General features: G+C 37.6%; 1 protein-coding gene across 1 annotated transcript in view; it reads left to right on the top strand.

Annotated features, from left to right (window-relative positions):
- oxt (Xylosyltransferase oxt) overlaps positions 1-23,624 on the top strand; it is a 355,491-nt gene that overhangs the window by 131,762 nt on the left and 200,105 nt on the right. Inside the window, exon 7 of the mRNA XM_067136675.2 lies at positions 14,219-14,516. Within this exon, the coding sequence (XP_066992776.2) occupies positions 14,219-14,516 (298 nt within the window). The remainder of the gene's footprint in view (positions 1-14,218; positions 14,517-23,624) is intronic.

Consider the following 23,624-nt stretch of genomic DNA (forward strand, 5'->3'; position numbering starts at 1 on the left):
TTCAACGCTCCTGGAGCTTCAGCCGAGTACATCTAGTGTCCCACTGACAGAAAAATGTCTATATCTTACTAACTAGATACTTCATTTCGATAATACATCTTACACAGTATGCAGTCCTATTCTACATCAAAACTTGCAGGTGTGTTCCCTATACGGCCCCGTTCAAACTTTTAAATTAACTTTGAAAAGATGGTGGAAGAAGCTGGAAGGGAGTTAGTGACTGTCGTACTAAATCATTAGGAAAAGTGAAACAAGCGTTAAACTCAAGAAGTAAAATGGACAGAACATCAAAGGAAGAGGCCATAAAATCGGCGAGTGAGATGAACGATCTATTAAATAGAATTCGTGGCATGTTTTCGGGCTTGGAACTCACAATAAAGAAAGTTATATCAACGGAAGACAGAAGCACTCACGCTTATATAGTGAAAAACTAGCGCATTCTCTCGGTGGACAGAGGAGCTATCACGCTCAGGCAAACCCACTACTCAGCCCCTCTGCGACACCTAGCGGCCCCATCAGCAAGCCTCTACTTCCCTCATCATAAAACCGGTTGACCCAAGCATGAATAGACATGAAATAAAACAGCTGATTAAGGAATCCATAGACCCCAAGGCACTGAAAGTTGGTATTCACAGGAAGAAAAATTTAGTGAACATTAAGCTGCTACTCGAGTGCAACAATAATTCGGATTGTGAAGTTTTAGAACACCTGAAGAAGAAACTTCCAACAGAACTCCTCAAATTCGTCCCCAATAATATAGGCAACTCCGAAATAAAAGACATCATCATTCAGCAGAACAACTTGACTCACCTGAAAGAACCAACACTGAAAGCAAGATTTACAAAAGCAAAATTTGATGACTCCAGGCATATTGTTGCTGAAGTGAATCCAGATTTAAGGAGAGAATTGATTGTACTCCAAAGAATCAAACTAATCTGGAACATGTACGGAGTTGAAGACTTCATAATGGTCACTAGATGCTTTAAATGTGTAGGATTTGGACACACTTCTAAATTCTGCTCCAACCAGCAAAAGTGTTCAGAATGTACCGGTGACCATCACTGGAAAGATTGTGATAACCCACGAATTCAAATCTGTGCTAACTGCATCAGAGCCAGTTCATTCATACAAAACAACAGGAAACTCGACATAAACCACAGTGCCTTTAACCAAGAATGTAAATACTCACCACTGCAAAGCTGTTATGGAGCATTTATCATTATTTTTAAATCACAACAATGTTGACATATTATTCAACCAAGAACCCTATTGTTATAATGGAATACCTTGTATCATTCCTTCAAATTACACATCCTACTACATCACATCTAATAACAACTCTAGGGCCTGCATTCTCGTCGAAAGCAATATCTCACATAATTTTATTCTACTTCACAGTTTCTCCACTGCTGTTAATGTTATCATTGCTTTGTCAGGCAATCAAGATATTTACATTGCCAGTTCATAGCTGCCTCTGTATGATACACTACAGCAAGATCTCTCACCCATACAAGTCTTCTGAATTTCATGCTCTCAGCAAACTTCATCTGGGGTCTAGACTCCAACTGTAAGCATAGTTTCTGGTTCAGCCCAATCACAGATGCTAGGGGCAGAATACTTGTGGAATTTCTTTCTACGAACAGTCTGATCACAGTAAATGGAAAGGATGGTCCCACATTCTCTGGTGCTCAGGGGGATAGTTGGATTGATATCACTGTCACATCTACCAACTTAGCTCACAGAATTCTGAACTGGCACGTCAGTGAAGAAGACACTTCTTTGGATCATAACCTTATGTCCTTTGAATGATCTACTCACACCTCCTATAGAAACTTAATTCGTCAAGTCAGCAGCTCTACTAGACAATTCACCACGCAAGTGGAAACTGGAAATGATTCCAACATAAAATCAGTCAAATTGGCAATCTATAGATGATGCAACTAATTAATGTTAACACAAGAATACACCTGGAAGACACTCTTGTATCCATATGGCAACAACTTAATGAAATAAATAAGATCCGTTTCACACCTTTCTTACCAACAAATAATTTCCAGCCTTGGTGGTCTCCTCAGTTAATTGCCCTCAGGAAACAAGTTAATGCAGCAAAAAAGAAGATTGAACACTTAAAATTATATATGAAAATAGATTTCAAACCCTCAGAAACCAATACAAATTGGAGTTAAAGTAAAACATGTACAGAGAACTTCAAAGAATCTCTTTGGAAAATTTACAAGGGTAATAAAACAGGTTTCACCAAACTTATACCTTCAACTACTTTAACCCTAACAGATGGATCCTCAACCTTGTCAGAGATAGACACAGCAAAGGCACTGCTCGAAAAATTATTTCCGGATGATGTCTCGGATTTTGATAATGATGAACAACAGAACATCAGATTGATAAACTCGAACTTTAGGGCTCCTAACACACAACCAGAACTTGAATTTGTAGACCATGAAGTAGAGGATATTATAGCCAAAATTAACAAAAAAAGTTCCGAGGACCTGATGAAATTGATGGAACAATATTAAAAGTATACACAATACCCTACCAAATTTTTGGAAAACTATTTTCAATAATTGCTTGCATTTGGGATGCTTCCCTAAAATATGGAAAAATGCTAACGTAATAGCAATTCCTAAAGCAGGCAGAAGAAAACTGCAGTCAGTAGCACGATACTGAGGGATCAGCTTACTATCAATCCTTGGTAAATGTCCGGAAAAACTATCTATGGAGAGGTTAAACTACTTTTTTCAAGCCAGTGGGCAGGTACCATCACAACAATACGGATTCACAGCAAGAAGATCCACTACAGATGCAATAAAAGCAGTGTCAGATTTCGTTCACCATTGTAAAAGACTTGGACTGAAAATCTGTCTTCTTGCTCTAGATTTTGTAGGTGCTTTTGACAATGCATGGCACCCTAGTATTCTAGTTCGCTTACGGGAACAAAACTGCCCTTCAAACATTTTTAACATCATTAAGGACTTCTTACAAGATAGCACAGCCCACTTCACCCTAGGAAAGACTTCCACCTCAAAAGCCATCACCAAAGGATGTCCCCAAGGTTTGGTCGCTGGTCGCACTCTATGGAACCTAATCATTAGCGGCTTAATCGTACAGCTACCAAATGAGACTGATCTGGAGATAGTTGTTTATGCCGATGATGTTATGCTCATGTTCAGAGGTCCTTCTCATTCTCCTATCCTCTCCACGCTTCAGACAGCCCTCAAAATCGTGCGGGATTGGTGTGAAAAACACAAACTTGAAATATCTAAGGGAAAGTCAGCACTAATGCCAATGGATATCAGGAAGAAGGAAGAATATACCAGTCATCCTTCAGTTACAGCGTGGGATCTCAACGTTGTGTCAGAAATGAAGTATTTGGGAGTAATGTTGGACAGCAAAATGGACTGTTACCTGCACATGCAATACCTGGACATTAAAATAATGCAAATCCGGAACAACTTGGTCAGATGTTTCAAAGCGACTTGGGGCATGTCTTATCATGATTTGATGACGATATACAATCGTGCTACTCTACCCATCCTATTGTATGCCGCAGAAGTATGGAGCATCTCCATATAAAAAAGAGCCAGTTGAAATTGTAACAAATCCAAAGATATTTTCTGACATTTGCAACAAAGGCATACAGAACAGTCTCCAACAATGCTTTGTAAGTTATAGCCTGCACAGTGCCCAAAGATGCAGCCATTCTTTTAGATAACGACATCAAAGCCATCTCTAGAGGTCAACCCACAAAGGCAGTAGTTCCTTCTCTGAATCATATAAACATAAATACTTCAGGAGCTGTCAATAAAGCAGACGTCCTTATCTTCACAGACGGATCGAAAACGCAAAACCACGTCGGAACAGGAATGGTAATGTAGATGTTGATTCCCATAGGGAATCAGAAATAATTGTTCCGAATGAGTAAATTTATAATACCAATATAAATGGTCCATTATTGGACATTATAAATTTTCCAGCTAACTCATTCCTGGTTGCCAGCGTTTCGCCCCCGTGTGCTAGGCTGGGCTCATCAGTTGGTACCTAGCACACCCACCAAGACGCTGGATAGTGCATACCGTGGAGGCCACTGCGTAGGCTAATTGTAGCCACCGGCAGTGCCAATGCACTATGAGAGACATTGTCTCATTATCAAAAATTGATGCCTACTTGGCCATCAGATGATGTAGATGTTGATTCCCATAGGGGATCAGAAATAATTGTTCCGAATGAGTAAATTTATAATACCAATATAAATGGTCAATTGTTGGACATTATAAATTTTCCAGCTAACTCATTCCTGGTTGCCAGCGTTTCGCCCCCGTGTGCTAGGCTGGGCTCATCAGTTGGTACCTAGCACACCCACCAAGACGCTGGATAGTGCATACCGTGGAGGCCACTGCGTAGGCTAATTGTAGCCACCGGCAGTGCCAATGCACTATGAGAGACATGGTCTCATTATCAAAAATTGATGCCTACTTGGCCATCAGATGATGTAGATGTTGATTCCCATAGGGAATCAGAAATAATTGTTCCGAATGAGTAAATTTATAATACCAATATAAATGGTCCATTATTGGACATTATAAATTTTCCAGCTAACTCATTCCTGGTTGCCAGCGTTTCGCCCCCGTGTGCTAGGCTGGGCTCATCAGTTGGTACCTAGCACACCCACCAAGACGCTGGATAGTGCATACCGTGGAGGCCACTGCGTAGGCTAATTGTAGCCACCAGCAGTGCCAATGCACTACGAGAGACATTGTCTCATTATCAAAAATTGATGCCTACTTGGCCATCAGATGATGTAGATGTTGATTCCCATAGGGAATCAGAAATAATTGTTCCGAATGAGTAAATTTATAATACCAATATAAATGGTCCATTATTGGACATTATAAATTTTCCAGCTAACTCATTCCTGGTTGCCAGCGTTTCTTCCCCGTGTGCTAGGCTGGGCTCGTCAGTTGGTACCTAGCACACCCACCAAGACGCTGGATAGTGCATACCGTGGAGGCCACTGCGTAGGCTAATTGTAGCCACCGACAGTGCCAATGCACTACGAGAGACATTGTCTCATTATCAAAAATTGATGCCTACTTGGCCATCAGATGATGTAGATGTTGATTCCCATAGGGAATCAGAAATAATTGTTCCGAATGAGTAAATTTATAATACCAATATAAATGGTCCATTATTGGACATTATAAATTTTCCAGCTAACTCATTCCTGGTTGCCAGCGTTTCGCCCCCATGTGTTAGGCTGGGCTCATCAGTTGGTACCTAGCACACCCACCAAGACGCTGGATAGTGCATACCGTGGAGGCCACTGCGTAGGCTAATTGTAGCCACCGGCAGTGCCAATGCACTACGAGAGACATTGTCTCATTATCAAAAATTGATGCCTACTTGGCCATCAGATGATGTAGATGTTGATTCCCATAGGGAATCAGAAATAATTGTTCCGAATGGGAGTTCATGCCATAAGAGAACATTCAAAATTGCATCCTGAGCATGCCTGATCAAATCACAGCTGTAACTGAGGCTAGAGTTTTTAATACCCGTTACTGAGGAAATGAAAATGTGTTGAAAATATGTGAACAAATGGAATGCTTATGAAACAGTGCAGAGCTCCAGGTTTTGACATTTCCAAATTTGTGTTGGTGGATTGTTATTGTCACTGTTATGGAGTTTCCGTGTTACAGAGAGAGGTGAAAGAAGGTGCTGGTTGGAATGGGTCTATCTACGATATCAAAGATTAACTTAAAACTTTAAAAATAAAGGTTATATTTCTTTTCAAATCTCAAACTTAACAAACTTTTCACTTAAACAAGGTTATAGGTACAAATAGCATTTTGGTACAAGAAGGAAAATCCAAGGGTTGAAAATTACAATTGCTGAGCTTCCAGCTCCAAATTTACAAGTTTACAATATTGCAAATATTGTGTTTAGTTAGATGAGGCGAGAAATATCCCAATTCTAGAGCACTTTGCTCCAAAGGTTCCAAATATGGCCTTCCAAAGGCCCCACTCAAAATTACACAAAAACCAGAAAGAGTTTACAAGCTCTTTGAATTCAACAAAGGAGACTGACTCCCAATTTTTTTACAGCCTACTCAAGGCAACATTACACAAAACCGTACAATCTCTGGCCTCTCTAGGCACAACCTACAATTTACAATTTTTGTACACAGGGGTATATATTACCCAAACTACTGGGCCTTCGTGGAAAGAAGAGCAGGTTAAATTACTGGCCCAAACACAAAATGGATGAAGGCATACACTTGCACTCCTAGAAAACCAAGTATAAAACCCTAATTGGCTCGCGGCCCGATGATACAGAGGCTAATCCCAAGCTACTGAAGTAACTAGAATGAAGGTTAATGTAATGCATTACAGGAAAAGAAATAGTTATAAAATTGTAGTTATTTCAAGATAAATTGAAGGGGAACTCAAGAGGGTAACGCACTCTCTATCCCCGATTTACAGTTTAAGAGTTTATGAAATTTTACATTAGCAAGAAGTAATTTACATTTTAGAAATCAAACAGTTACATAGTTCAAGTTTAGAAACTTCCCCTCGGATAAATTGTTGGAGATAGCTACAGAGATAGAAAACTGGTGGCCATTACCTGGGCTGGTGTACTGCCTGCCGAATAATGAGGCACCCTGCTTCCTGTATTAACCCACACACACACACACACACACACACACACACACACACACACACACACACACACACACACACACACACAGTAATTCAACGATCAGTAAGACAAGGTATCTTGAAAAGCCGCAGCTTATATACCTGAGGGGACGGTTTAAGAAGGCTCTGGACTAAATCCGGACACACCCTCTCATTTTTATTGAATAGTTTTCAAACTTAAAAGAAGCCTGTGATAGGCTGAAAAATAAATACAAAATTTTCTAATTGGCCAGATTCAAAAGCTGGCGGGGTGAGAAGGAAGTGTTGCAAACCTTGAAATAACAAAATAAATCAACATTTACTTGAGAAAACATAAGAACACAATACTTCTTTAAATCACTAGTTCTTCCACCGTGCACCAGAGTGCAAGACCACAGTTTTTGTAAGGACATCTATGAAGAAAAGTTTGAACTTCTTGTTGTACACCAAAACAAAATAAAATAAATAAATCCCGTCAGTTTAGGCAACTTCAAAATAACACATTACTCTGTTATTTATGAGTGACATCTTCTAGTCAATGTCCCAACTTCATTCAGTAGCTGTTTCACATTTTCTTTGATAGATAGAGTTCCTTAAGGCGCTTCTTTTAAATGCACAGAATTGAGGTGTACCATCCTGGTACAGTTCCGATCAATAATGTTTCTCAGTTCATCGTCGTCATGAGCTGAAACTTTTCAAGTGGGCTATTTAATTTTAAATATATTGCCGTTTTGTTGTAATGTCATAATATTTTATTTTACCAGGTTTCAAATAGACTAACATTAAATTTTATCTGAAAAATGTAGTGTTTCGCTTTTTTGCTGGTGAGTTTAGTAAGAACATGTTTTATTGAAGCAAATACAAGTATCATTCCAACCACTTAGGTTTTCAGACATTTTTCATATGCAATAAATATTTGTGGCATTGACCATAACACTCTATGTCCCATACTTGAAACAACCAAAAAATACGTTTTAAGCTTTTGCCTTTCTAATGCTATGAAAATACCCTGAACCTTTGATGTTGTTGTACAGTCTCATCTAACTCCCCTTTCTCTGCCAACTGATGGATGTTACTCACAATAACTGATATTGGGAAAGGAAATGAAATGAAATTCCTGAAGTAATCATTCTTTTAAATTTTATTTATCTACAGTATATATTTAAAAAATGTATGAAAACTAAAGTCAGTCAGCCCGGCCATTCTATCCGGTCGATTAAACTGAAAGGTATTCATGCACAGATTTGTTATCAAGTACTATAAATCACTTAATTTCCGCCAAAATTCAAATTATTTGAATTTTCAATTTTTTGGCTCTTTGAAGCAATCATATCTTTGGTTCTAATTGAGGTACAGAGTTCATTTTGGCGTAAGAACACTCAGCGGATCAAGTTCTTTCATTTCAGCTCTTAACTATTCAAATTGGTTGATTCTGAAGAAAGTTATCAGTGCACATTGAACTTGACGTCTCCTTTCTTCAACATTTTTTTCTTATTGAAGCAATCATATCTTTCGTTTTAATTGAGGTACGCAGTTTGTTTGGTCCAAAAACACTCAGTGGATCAAGTGCTTTCTTTTGAGGAATTAACTACTTAAATTGGTAGATTCTGAGAAAAGTTATGAGTACATTTGTCTCCATGACGAAGATCTTTGAAGGACTTTTTAACAGTTTGGCACGTAGTGTTGTTCCAAGGAACGTTTACTCAGCCATCTTGGGAAGGAACTCCCACCATTGTATATTCAAGGAGCAAAAAGCCCAGCGCATAGTGTCAGCCGCCTTGGGAAGGAACTCCCGCCATTGCATATTCAAACAGCAAACAGCTTGACGCGTAATGTTCTTCCAAGGAACGTGTACTCGGCCACCTTGGGGAGTGAGAAATTTTGTTGTTAACATGGACTGTAAGATGCTTTTTTACATGTAGACATAAACATTCCATTTTTGAGAGTCATTTCACTTGTTTTAATTATGGTGTTGGATGTATGAAAAAACGGAAATTATTAAAAAAAAGGAAGTCCAGACATTGCATATTCAAAGAGCAATGAGTTGTCTAGCTCCTCATATGCTGACTTTGAAAGAAGGTGCTATTGTAATGCCCCTTAGGAATTTCAATGCAACTAAGGGATCACTGAACGGGATGAGGCTAATAGTTAGAAAAATGTACGACAATAACATAGATTTAGAAGTTCTAACTGGTGTAAACAGTGGGGAGCGAATACTACTACTTCGCGTAGATTTGTCACCATCGGACACTACAATGCCCTTCTCTTTTAAACGATGGCAATTTCCTATTACATTAGTGTTTTGTATTACGATTAACAAAGCACAGGGTCAAACGCTTCATCGAGTTGGAATCTATTTGCCTGATCCTGTTTTTAGCCACGGACAGTTGTATGTTGCTTTATCCCGAGGGAAAACCTTTAAAGATGTAAAAGTAGAAATTAAACCTATGGGTCTACGCACAGCGAACATTGTCTGGAAGGAAGTGTAGTGAAATAAATGTTATAAACTATTACATAATGTCGTTATTTTTTTAATTCTAATAATCCAAAATAATGCTGCATTTATTTATTTATTTATTTATTTATTTATTTATTTATTTATTTATTTATTTATTTATTTATACTGAACAAGACTAATTAATTAGTGCCCTGTTCAGTGACAAAGTTAGGGGTTTAGGCCCACTTTTACACTTAACCAAATTATGCTTACACTCTAAGATTAAATAATACATTAATTAAAATGATTAAAATTAAAATACAGTTAATAGGATTAAAACTGAACTTAAGTAAATAATTAGGTGAATGTACTCCCCTTTCTCTGCCAACTGATAGATATTATTCACAATAACTGACATATGGTACTCTACTGTAAGTTAAATTCACAACTTAAACCTTAAACCATAGCGTATCGAAGAGGAAGTCCGCCGTCTTCTCCGTTCACCCGTAGAGAGCTCAAGAGGTTGGTGGGACACCCGCTTGGTGGCAGCACAGGCGATTGCGATGTCAACAGAGACCCTTGGCCATTAGCCCGCGTTATATTTGCCTTCAGATGTAGTAATTTTTATTGCTCATTATTGTCGCTGTCAGAGATGTTTCGACAGTTTGCATTATTAGTGTATTCACGATTGAGTTGTGTGAGAAGTGTTATGTTTTAAATACCTCGGTCTTTGTCGCTATTGTGCTATAAGGCAACGTATATCAGTGCGGGAGGAAACTATCACATCATGCCCTCATGTTTTGTACCCGGCTGCAGATCTGAGATATGACCGATCGTCTTCAGGTAGGTATTTCTTTAGGCCCCCTAAAGAGAGTGGTGTTTTACTGAAATGGGAGAAGGCTATCCATAGAAAAGACCGAAAATTAACTCATAACTGTTTCGTTTGTGACATTCATTTTTGCAATGACTTTCTAGTAAAAGTAGACTCGTTTACGGTGAATGGTGAAAGAGTAGAGATACCAAGACAGCGCTGGAAATTAAAACCAGAAGCATTTCCTGACATATTTCCTAATCTACCCAAGTATATTTCTAAGGCAGTTAAGAAACGCAACTCCCTCACGAATAGGCAATCCACACGAAGAGATTTCTCTAATAAAAGCCCTGAACAGATCGTAAATATCAGTGATAGTGATCAACCTGTATGCTCAGTAGTTGAAGATAGCTCTAATGTCGCAGATGCTAGGGAAAACAATTGCGCTATTAAAGAAGAGATTGAAGAATCAGAAACATAATTTCATTAGAACGCAAAATCAACTCAATGTCGCTAAAGCTAAGATGCATTTGCTTGAAAAAGACATTTGTGATATAAAATCAAAGAGAAATTTCACTGAATCAAAACAATTCGGTTCTCTCAGCAAAAAACAGAAAATTATAGTCGATACAATGTTAAAGAAATGTCAAGCGAAAAGTAAAAAAAGGAATGAGATATAGTGATGAATTTCTTCTTGATGCACTTCTTTTAAAAATAAAGTCTCCCAAGGGTTATTGGCACTGTTTAAATCGTGACTTGCTGCCTTTGCCTTCTGAATCCCGCTTGAGAAATTTGGTGAAGGGCCTAAAATGTTCGTACGGCATAAATGAGCATGCTACCGCTGCCATAGCAGATTTTTTTAATGGAAAGGAGGAACATGAACGCTTGGGGATGTTGATATTTGACGAGGTGAAGTTACGAGAAGAAATTCGCTTTAACTCGGAATCGTTGCAAGTGAATGGTTTTGTTGATTTGGGGAAATTTACTGAAGATAAAAGCAAGGGTTAGTTGGCAAATCGTGCTCTAGTTTTTATGTTTGTTCCTTTTCTATATAACTGGATACAACCCATAGCGATATATGCTAGCCGGAATGCCACCCTTGGTGATATAATTGCAAACATTCTCATTCAAGTCATCATACAATTAGAGCAAGTAGGTGTCCAAATCATTGGTTTCACATCAGATGGTAGCCAGTCGAATAAAAAGTTGTGGAAATGCTTAGGAATATCTGGTAACATAAAGAATCTGAAGTGTTATATTTCCAATCCAGCTGACTCCAGCAGAAAATTATGGGCATTATCAGACGCACCACATATATTTAAGTGTGTAAGAAATCATTTTCATGACAAAGGACAGGTTAATTATAATGGCAATATTGTTGATTATTCATTCTACAGAAAAGTTTACGAATGTGACTCGTCTCCTGAATTTTCCGGATTGAAAGTTTGCTACAAACTGACCTCTGCCCACTTGGATCCTAATTCGTTTCAGCGAATGAGTGTAAGACTGGCATTTCAACTATTCAGTAGATCAGTCGCTAATGGTATAGCATTCTATCAGGGTATTAAAACACAGGGTATAGAAGACAGTAAACAAACGGAAATTTTTACAAGCGATTTAAACTGTCTGATTGACGTATTAAATTCGTCTATTCCCACTCAAGCACTGTATAAAGGATCACAGGCACATGAAACATTAATTAAATGGCAGAATGTTCTCAGAGATACTCAAAATTCATTCGCTTCACAAAGGACACTGGAGTCCTTAAGAGTTACCGTGGAAAGTACCTTAAAAGTGTCTGAATATTTGTGGGAACACAATTATAGCTATGCTTTGCCAGGAAAATTTAATCAAGATCCCCCAGAACGTCATTTTGGTATCCTGCGATCTCTAAGTTGTGATGATCATCCATCCACTATTGACTTTCTACATCTACACACGTTGCAGTCTATTTGCGTACTGTCTAACTTGCCTTATCGTCTGGCGGAAACTGTGAGTGCAGAGCTGAATCCCCATTGACGTCTCTTGTTAATCAAATGCATATTCTTGCAAGAGGAATTGAAAGTAAAAATCGTGCAGTGAAGAGACAAGCTGTAGATGAAATCAGGGAAAAAATTGTGAACATCGAAAATGACATTCAAATACCAGACTGGGAAAACAGTTTACCTGAGTTAAGTGAGCGGAATTGTAACATAGAGTACTTAGTGTATCATTTAGCCGGATATATAGTGAGGAATATTTCAAAAGTGATTCAGTGTGATTTATATCGTCCTTTCTTTTTCGGCAAACCGACTGATAGTGTGCCTGCTTCGCTAACACTAATTAAAGATTACGGCTCAATGCAAAGCACCACATATCTCACGTATGCGTTGGAAAGTGTTTATAATGTGTTGTTGCAAGTGGAAAATGTTGTTGCGGAAAAGCTATCGTGTATGGATAGTTTATGGGGTGATACTTTCTTCAAGTGCTTGGATAAAATTAGATGTTATTAAAGTGAAGTCATCGCAGTTGGTCTGCTGTGAAGATCATGTGCTGTGTTTGCTACCAAAACTCGTATTTCACTACTTGAAATGTCGATTCTTCTTCCGCACGAAGGAGATAAGAAGGGAGCTGGTTACTTCGAAGGCAGCGAAATCATCCCGGAAATATTCCAAAGTGTCCAGCAGATGAAATCATTTTCAAACGTAAGTTGCATGCTTGAGTTTCTTAGTAGATTTTGAAGTAGTAGTCCCGATAATGCCTTTGTTATCCTCTCGCTCAGACATCACTGTGGATGGCAGTGCCATCTGTGCGGCGGTCCACCGTAACTCGTGAAGACGTCGCACTTCCTCTTCGATGCGCTATGCTTAAACTTTAACCCCCTTTTTTCACTGAAGATGGCTCAAACGAGTCAAAACATGTTTGACTTTTATTACTCCATCTAATGATGGAGATATGTATTGTATATATTGAATAGGAGGGCACATTAAATTTTCCTTTGTAAAGATAATTATTCTGTAAAAACAAGACCTGAGCAGTGAATACAATAGGGATATATTACTTGGAAAATCATTGTTACACAGTCACAATAATTCACTTTGGTCATATATTTTAAAAAGCCATTTTTTCTTATTTTATAATATTTTTCCATAAATTTAAGGGCATTTTCAGTAATATTCTTTAAGTCAACATCATCGGCACAATAATAATAATAATAATAAGAAGAAGAAGAAGAAGAAGAACATTAACACATTCACTTTACAGCTATAATTAAACATTATTCCGTACATCTTGCAACAAATGTAGCTAATTCTCATGCACACATTGACTATAACCATTCAGTCACAAGCGACCGTAAATGTTGACAACGACCTGTTGTCTCTGACCTAGGCTGGTAGGGAATTCCATAATTTAGCCCTGGTCCCCACAAATGAGCTGTTAACTTTATTTCTGCAGTGTACAAAAATAAAAGGAGCCCAAATGGGTATTTAGGTCATGGAAAGATGATTGAAAGGTGAATTAGAAGAAATATACAATGGCTGGTTTTCAGCTAACAGTCTAACACTGTCATTAAAATGTGTAGCTGCCAACATCAGAGGGCCTGGTAGTATGGGGCTATATGAGCATCATAAATATGATGTTACAAATACATCTCAGGCAGGAGTTCAGTGTTTGTTCCAGAGTTGTCAGCTAAAACAACATGATAATAATCAGTAATTATAAGATTTGTACAGGGTTGAAGAAGGTGCCCAAGATAACTTAAAATAAAACACACTCAAGATAGAGATACAGTAAAATTAGTATTTAAGTGCTTCTATTGCACCTGTATTCAGATGCCGCCTGGTTAGGGCAATGATTCCTTCTCCTTTCTTCAAATTCTCATTCATTATAATGTTCCAGGTTTATTTGAATAGTTTTGTGTGTTAACCAATATTTTTTACTTAGAAATGTACTTCTTCTCTGCTAAGATAATTTTATTTTTTGTGTAACTGGCAATATAGAATGACCCTGAAGAAAAGCTCAGACAATCTGGTTTTGAGTTAGAAATTGCCCTTTTATCCATATTCAAGAAACATGAAACATACATGCACAAATCTCAATTTGTAAAGATGTTTAGATGGTTGTAAATGTAACAAATTCCATTGTATACAATTGGTATTGTTTTTACTTCATATGGTCAGATAAAATTAAAGTCTAGATTAGTAAAATGTATATAAAAGTGCTTATATTGCTTCTGTATTTGCATGCTCATTACCTGTCCTTTTTTCTACCTAATATGAACATGCTTTTCATTAATAGAACTAATGCTCAGTTGGTGGATTTCCTAACGGCCAACAAGGAACGTAACTTTGTCAAGTCTCATGGGCGTGAGGTGCAGCGATTCATCCAGAAACAAGGCCTTGACAAAACCTTTGTGGAATGTGATGCTCACATGTGGAGAACTGGAGATCGTCGTCTGCCATGGGGTGTGCAGATAGATGGAGGAAGTGATTGGGTTGCACTGTCAAGACCTTTTGTAACTTATGTTACAGACAAAAAGGATCCCCTTGTGAAGGGACTCATTGCTGTCTTTAGACACACACTCCTCCCAGCTGAGGTAAGTCCCATTTCAACATTAGGGACACAACTTGAAACTTAACCATTAACTCATTGTCATCATTCCCCTTTTCAGATGCAGCCAGATTAGGGCAATATGATTCCCCTCCATTTCATTCTAGTTTCCCTTTCTGCAATTTCTCATCCATAAGTGTTCCAGTCCAGGTCCCATTGCTTTATGCTGTTCCTAATCAGGACCATCCATCAAAATCTGGGTCTTACGTAACCTCTCTTCCCTTTTATTTGTAATTCCATAGCTTTGATTTGGCATTACTTTGCCATTCATCTATTTATTATGTCCATATCAACCTGATCTTGTCATTTTATCACTCAACCATTCCACCTTTATTTTTATTTTTTATTTTTTTTGGAAACTCTCACTTTCTCAAACGCATGCGCTCTGCTCATGCACGTATGCACACACATGCTGTTTAGCTCTCTTTGGTCTTGATACAAGTTCATCATTGCAACGGCCATTAAATATGTATGAAATTTGAGAAAGTAGAACAAAAAAAAGAAAGCATATAGATAATTTGAAGGAAAGGGTGGTGAACAAAAGTTTCAAGGAGTGTGTGTTTAAAAATTAACTGTAAGGAGTAAATTACTCAATAGCTGAAGATCACACAGGCTTAAGAGTTAAGTATGCCTAATAATAAAAATATACATAAGAAAAGTAAGACCTGTTAGAAATTGGTGTATAACTCTGTAGGTACTGTCCCTTTTCTATGGCAGTCTGCCCCAAGCTAGTAAGCCGATCCCAGGCGTGCTCAGTTCGACTTCCAGTAAAAGTAATTAATTATACCTTGGATTTTTGATGGGGAAATGTTTTCTAGGTAAACTGTGGGTAGAAATGATAATAGGCAGAACAGGACGTACAGTTGAGGAAATTTTTATTTACAAAATCAAACAAAAAATGTGAAAAATGCCATCACTCATACACATGATGTGAATAAAAACGTTAAACTAGTCTCAAAATATAGAGTTCTTCTTGAAATTAAATTGATAAAACTTACACTGGGTGCCGACACAATATTTAATCACTTCAAAATTGGGCTTGTGTGCTTACCGGCCTCCTGGCTCATTTTGTTTGTTTATTCAACTTTAAGAATGAGTACGCCTCTTTCCTGCACACTTGATATTGCAGTAGAGACCCTAACCTTACACATTATTTAATATGCTTCGGGGGAAATTCCTATACTACCTGTACACACAAATCAGAGGTGTACCCTACTATTTACAACTCACACTGGAGGAACTACAAGAAATGAATGAAACATGGATCAAAACCACACAAAAATGAGTCGCATGAAATAAAAAGCAGAGACAAATTGAAGAGCATCACGTCATATTTTCTGTTCAAAACAATAGGCATGTGTCATTCGTGCTAATTCTCACACACAATATTTTAATGGCAAGATACCACACCATTATCGACTAAAATTTTAAGCTACTCGCTTCCTATTCAACGTTGGCTCCTGAAAATAAGTACATGACACAAATATAAATAATATCAGGTTTCCTACCCATGAGGGCAATTCATATAACTACATCGCACTATTAAAATCTCAGCAGAAACAATACTAAGGTGACATGAGCAAAATATGTATCAGCCACTTGCAAGAACTGTCCTTGGTGGTAGGCACAAAATAAATTACTCTTGGCTGACAACTGGCAGAATAACAATGGAGCTCCAGGTTCCTAATGCAACAAACCCTCACGGTTCGTAGTCAATACGCTCACTGCAAACAAATCTACCCAAGGCAAATCACACAAATCAATCCCGTAATGCTTTTCCTGAGGAACACCTTCCCCTAAATTCAACAATAATAATATTTCCCTGTCCTAAGATTGCGTAAAATGACATAAAAATAGACTATGGTGACATTCATCTCCTATTCTACAGAAGTTCGGTGAGACCATCTCAAAATCACACTCGTGCACACTAAATTAAATTCAAATAAATGACCTACTCTGCTTTAATTCAAATTGAAGACTGAAATTAATCCGTAAATTACTCATTTTTATCCATAAACCCGGAAAGTTACTGAACTAACTTGTATCACTCTCCCCACGGGAAAATAATAATAATAATAGTAGTAGTAGTAATTTTCAAAATGTCCGAACCCCACAATCTGATCCTTGAACATGAAATTTCATCTCCAATAGTTAAGAAACAATAGTTCCATAATACAGTATGCCGACATGATCACAATGCCACAAAATAAACCATATTCACACTTAGAAGATGAAAGGGTTAACACTATCATTGGTATAGATCACAACTCCACAAACATGCATTTCACTCACGCCGTCATGCATATTAATAAGAAAATATGGCTGCATGTCCTTCTGCCCTTCAAATCCCATTAATCTGACTAACCTTTACCTCTTAATGATGGTAATCTTACTTCCCTTCCGTTACACTTTATCCTGAGATGCAGTCTTGCATCTCAATACAATCAAAGAAATATAAAACAGGAAACACCACTAAAAGAAAGAAGTAATTACGATTTACTCTACTCACTCAGCTAAGAAAATAAAATAAAGGGAAAACTAGGACTCCATGCATTAGTCAACATTTAATGTACAATATTCAAAATTTATCCGGAAGACTACCCTAGAAACCAGTTTACGGTGACCAGTGCGGCTACTACATTACATTACATAACTGTTGTTCAAAACAACGAATTGTCAATTATAAAACACCATAAGTTTTAACATATGATTTTAATTGGACTTCATGATTCATATCATGTTCACGCCGCACCATTTCAACATTGAAGATTGACAAGACGCCATCACACCGCATCACAGGATACAAAGACTTTGCATTTACTTATTTTAATGTGTCCTCGCCTTATTTTTAATGTTATGTATTTGTATTTGTGACTGAAGATGTTCTGTAAGAGGACGAAACATGTTTCACGAGTGTAATTTAATGTAGTCTTTTTAATAAAGACAATTACAGCATTGTAAAGGTGGAATTATAAAATCCAAATTTTCACAAGTTGATACTGTGACAATACGGGCTCTAATATGAAATTTATAACGTGCAATAGGAGATATCCAGCTGTGATTTTGCTGCAATGGCATGTGAAGCAAAACTATACAGAGTGGCCAGGTTTGTTAGACAAGAGCCACCTGGTAGGAAACCATGCTGGTTGGTTGAGATATAGGGTGAGGTGAATGCGAGGAGATGCTGTTGTACATTTTTTTCAAACATAAAGGATAGTGTGGGAAGAATATAAATTGGTCGTTAAGATGAAACATTAAATTTGTTTGCCTTTTTTAAGTAGTGGAACAATATTTGCCTGTTTCCAGGTCTTAGGAAAGTAGCCTGTTGCAAAACATCTGTTAAATTATTTAGAGAGAGGGACACAAAGGTTGCTGGCAGTATTTTTCAAGAAAAGAGGACCTATAGAGTCAGGACCAGTAGCTTTTTTTGATACAAAGAGTTTGAAGAAGATTATAAACTTTGCTTGGAGTGGTAGTTAAGCTCGATAGGGTTCTGTTTGAAACTCTACTTACGGGAGGATATGGTCGTTTTGTGAGGGAGGGGAGAAGTTAGAGAAGAAGTATCTGTTGAACAGTTCATTGCGATCAGCGCCGTTTGCTGTCGTATTGTTGTGCTTCACTTTGACAGAAATCCGTTCCGTCTTTCTCCTTGTGTTAATGAGACTCCAGTAGCACTTAGGATTGCTCCGGATGTTTTCAGTGACTGTGTCTACATGTGTCTTGTAGTCTCTTCTGACCATAAACCCTGCATTGCGGCGGATGTTAACGAAGGTATTGTGAGTGTGTGGGTTAGGGAAGTCTTTACAGAGTCGCCAAGTTCTCTTCTTATTATTTAATATCAGTCTGTTATCTTGTGATATCCAGTGTTAATATATGCTGGTAGTAGCCTGTTATGCAGGTACAAAGTCTTTAATTTCAGCTTGCAATCATTCATACAGCAGGTCAAGAGCAGACTTAATGTCAGCTATTTTGAAAAGGCTCCAGGGAAGACATTCCAGAGCACAACAAATTGCCGGCCAGTTGGCGCGGTGCCAGATGTAGGTAGGGTGGGAGGGCGTCCTGCTGTGGGGCTTTGGAGAGGGGTGGAGTAGGAGGAATGTAGCATCGAGGGACTGGTGGTCGCAGAGGAAAAGGTTTCTGCCTGGGGTTGTTGTTTTAGGGGAGCAGGACTGGAAGTAGAGAGAGAAGTTTGCATATTACTAACCACAGGTGAATTGTTGTCCTGCTGCTAGAAATGTGTTCTAATTATTTATTTGAAGAGGATGTTTATATTTACTGAAATTTAATTGAAGTTGCTGTTGGGATTATTTCTCCTCCCTCCACCTTCTTTTCTACCTCTCCTCAATAGAAGCTACTCTCAGCAGCCACTAAAAGGTATTCAGTCCAGTGTAAGTTTGCCTGCAGAGCAGAGCCAAGCAGATGGGGCTAGCAGGGAATAAATAATAATATCTTTATGTATATTTCTTGATATTCATCCTCTTGTTTATTCTCCAAGGTTTTTTAGTATACACATTTTCCTTGTTATTTCATTTTAGACTCCTCTATCAAGTTCAGGAAATACAAAATTCATTCATAGAATCTGCATTATGGTTTAACTTCAAGCTCTGGTTCGATTACATTTATATTTCTACCCACAGACAAAGTTTTCTAAGATAATTTCGTCATTGCATACTTTCTGTTAAGATGTGTTCACCAGTCTATCAGTTCCCGGCAGATGTGCCAAGTTGACTGCTGACAAGCAGAACTGATAGCTACAATTTCTTATGTTACCATTTGTTTTCCCGTGCAGCAACAGTCTTGAGGTATGCATGGTACATTTCAATTTTAATGTGTAATCAGTGTCTGGATCAAGAGTGTATTTTATGACATCAGTAAGGATTTTGTCTATACAACAGCATTTATATATTTCATACTCGTATTAAGAGGAACAGTAGGTGTGGGTATCCACCCGTTTGGAAAACCGGGGAAACTGGGAAATGTCAGGGAATTCGATAAAAGACGGGAAAACTGTGGAAAAAATTCTGGAAATTCGTTCTTCTGCCAGATGAAATGGACATACCGTATTTATCTATTAATAGAAGCACATTTTTCAGTTTTTATAACATTAATCTAAGGCATATCTTTTATACCAGGAATATTGTAAAGAAAACTGAATAAACATTTTTAAAAAACCAAGTGTGATCTCGAATGTGAAGTAACCAATAGCATCAATAGCTATTTGGATAGCCTATAGCAAGCAGTAGCGACTATGATCGATTGATTGATCGATCAAATTTTCAATGTTTTGATCTGCTTACTATTGAATATTGTGTGTCGTTGGGGAATTGCGAGGCCTATATTTCGTTCTCAGTTTTCTAGTCGCTTAAATATATGGCTTCCACAGCGAAATATGCATATAGACAAAATTCCACAACCCAACAGATGACTGTGTTTGTTTACTATGTAATGACGTGTGGGATAGTCACTGCCTTGAAAAATGTAAAAACAGACAAAAAACACTGAATGCAGAAAGTATGAAATTAGCTTAAACTTAACTCATTTGAGTGCTCATTATTATTATTATTGTTATTGTTATTATTATTAAATGTGCTGATGTAGGTAAACCTTGTGTGAATGTGTAATGCATCGTGACACCGTTCGGGCCGTGCCATGTTGAGTTTCTAACCTATCTTTCATGCAAGGTGTTCAGAAGTTTGAGGTATGACTAGTAGCTTGTAATATCACGTGTAATTTTGTGAATACAGAACAAGATTTAAAATTAAGTGTCATCACATTGTAAGATGAAAGTTGTTTGTTGGTTTGAAGTTTTTGAGTTTGTGAAGTATGATTGTATATATTCTGTCTTGATTCAGACGATCCCAAGCTGCCATTCATATCGATTTATAGAGATTGAGTGCAATCTCGAAACCTGGCTGCCCACTGTATTGTCTACAATACATCACCACGTGGCAGCCACGTGGTTAAGCTACCTGGCTCGGTGTGTGCAGTATCGGTTTAATAGTCTTCAGTGTTCATTCATTCATTCATTCATTCATTCATTCATTCATTTAATTAGCTTCCATAGACTGTACAATTACATATTTTGAAATATGCCAACAATATAGGAGTTGGCAAGTGATTTCCTAATACTACAATAATGAACATTTTGATAAAGAAGAAAAGCAGAAACACCAAATACCTCAATGTTAATATTAATAACTACGGCTCAGATCGATATGGTCGATAAAATCTCCAGATATGCTCGAAAACCATGTGTTATATGTTCAATGGATATGCTCGAAAAACCTATTATATGCTCCATAGATATGCTCGAAAAACCCATTATATGCTCCATAGATATGCTCGAAAAAACATTATATGCGGTTAAATATGCAGAATATGCTCGAAAAACCCCATTAAAAACTATAGGAAGGAAAGTGAAACGAAAAAACCAATAACATATCTTTATATACGAGCTTTATTTTCTAATTATATGTATGATACACTGCGATATACTCGCATTCATGTTTCAAGTATATATATGAGAAGTTTTCTTATAAAAGTTACAGTTTAAAAGTTCATTTACAAGATGTTCAGAATTAGGCGAGTCATTCAAGTAGGTCTGCATTGCTCTGTACAACAAGAATTTTTTCTATGTTTTCAGTTTTGAATGATTTTCTTAAATCAGTCAATAAAAGTTTCAATGATGAGAACGATCTTTCGACGTCAACTGACACGAGAGGTAAAATACTTGAATGATGCTGCTTCTTGTGCAGAGTAGTTCGGAAAATCCTTTGACGTATGTCTCAAATATTATTACAATATTATAAGCCCACCTGTTCAATACAATACAATATGATCCACTATTTCATATGGTCAAAAAAATTTATACATAATACATAAAAGTCAATGGTACATGTTTCACCCTCCTTACGGGCATCATCATCAGCCTATATCAATCTTAAAAATAATACATGTAGAGTCATTCTAATCTTATAAATTATAGGTTAAATGTTGAAAATGATTTCGTAAAACATTATACAATAACATCTAAAACAACGATAATGCACCAAAGTATGTTAAAAGAAAGTAAATTAACAGTTTTGAAGATTAAAACGTGATTAAACATGAAATTTTGAGAGTTTAAAACTAAAATGGATCCTTTTTTTTAATATCATTAAGACTGATGGCCTTGAGTGTAAACACAATCATCAAAGGGGGATCCTTTGACGGTGCAAACTCGCCACGCAGCATCCTCTCCAAGTCCAACGCTGCACTCCAACCGGGATTTCGAGCCAGCACGAACTCCAGTTTTTGTTTCACGGTTTACCCAGTCTCTCCAGGCCACGAGTCGGCTTCTTGGATGACTCCTTGTATTGTAGCGACCACTTCAACCATCTCCATCCCTCGCGATTCCAACTTTAGGATGGCCTTAAGAATGACGCTCATGTAGGCTTTTATGAAAGTCAAGGATGGCATCAAGCCCTTCATTTTAAAAGCAGCCTTAGCTTTCGTGATGTACTTGCTGTCCGCCTCATCAAACGTATTGATCACCTGGAAAAAATATAAATGAAAAACATTAGCCGAGGAGAATAACTGAGAAAATTACAAAATTAGGCGCCGTATGATGGAGTAAAGATAAAAGATATGAAAAGAATGATAGAGAAAACCTCGAAAATGAGAAGATTTTAAACATTTCAACTAGTCTTACCTCTTCAGTTGCCCTATGATTTTCAGCGTAATACAAGGCAGCCAATATCCAAGTTCCCCATCGACCGAGCTCAATAGCTGCAGTCGCTTAAGTGCAGCCAGTATCCAGTATTTGGGAGATAGTAGGTTCGAACCCCACTGTTGGCAGCCCTGAAAATGGTTTTCCGTGGTTTCCCATTTTCACACCAGGCAAATGTTGGGGCTGTACCTTAATTAAGGCCACGGCCGCTTCCTTCCCACTCCTAGCCCTTTCCTGTCCCATCGTTGCCATAACACCTATCTGTATCGGTGCGACGTAAAACAACTAGCAAAAAAAAAAAAAAAAAAAAAAAAAATCCCCATCGCGTCAGTATGGGCTCGGGGGGTAAAGGGAGCTCTGGATGCATCGTCTTGAAGGCATGGACGTGAGAAGGAACCTGATTACAGACTATCCACTTCATATCCGTATCGATAATGTAATCCAATTAATTAATGAAGAAAAGGTTCCACCTAATCGATACTTTCTCTTTTATTTAGCCTTAGGCTATATAAAAATACATTAAAAATAATCACAGAACATGTTTTGAATGCATTGCATTCATCATCAGCTGTTTACAATTGGCTTAGGTAAAAATAGCTTAAAGAAGATATCGTGATTTACATTAAACATATAAACATTAAAAAGCAGGTGTTAGTAGAACGCATGTAGGTGGGGGTGGGTTGGAAGGAGAGGGTGCATTGAAGGCGGTTGTTAATAGAACACTAAACGTAATATTAAAAAACACTTATTGGGCTAAAAAGACTTAGGTTCACTATAAATCTTGTGAGTTCTTTCAATAAAAGAACTTGCTACTGAAAACTTGTAGAATCTTTGGTAAAATGCTCCTGTTGAGTTGTTTGTAAAATGTTTGTCTTCTTAAGCCTCAGGCATACTAGCAAACATATATTTGGATTACCTGGAACATTCCTATATCGTAGACCATATCAAAGGGCTTGATTTGTGGGTACGCTATGTTGATGACACATATGCTATAATTGAGAAGGATCTTAATGATAGTCTTAGCATTTTGCACACTTTGAACACCTTAGATCATAATACACAGTTTACCGTTAAAGAAGAAGAAAACAACGGTTCGATCAATTTTTTAGACGTTACTACAACTGAAAAAGACAACCAGTTTCACTTTGGAATTTATAGAAAACCTACATTCACTCCAACTACGATTCATAACAATTCTGTACACCCCGATTTACAGAAAAAATCCGTGTATCACAGCTTCATTAACAGGGCCTTTGAAATCCCGTTAAATAACAAAGAGAGGAACAAAGAACTAGCCTTTATCCGACAACAGGCCCTCATTAACGGTTTTAGTCTAAAAACTATTAACGGGTTAATTACTAAACGTAAACGCAAACTACAAACAAA

This window comes from Anabrus simplex, chromosome 1 (genome assembly GCF_040414725.1).
Source record: "Anabrus simplex isolate iqAnaSimp1 chromosome 1, ASM4041472v1, whole genome shotgun sequence".
Classification (NCBI taxonomy): Eukaryota; Metazoa; Arthropoda; class Insecta; order Orthoptera; family Tettigoniidae; genus Anabrus; species Anabrus simplex.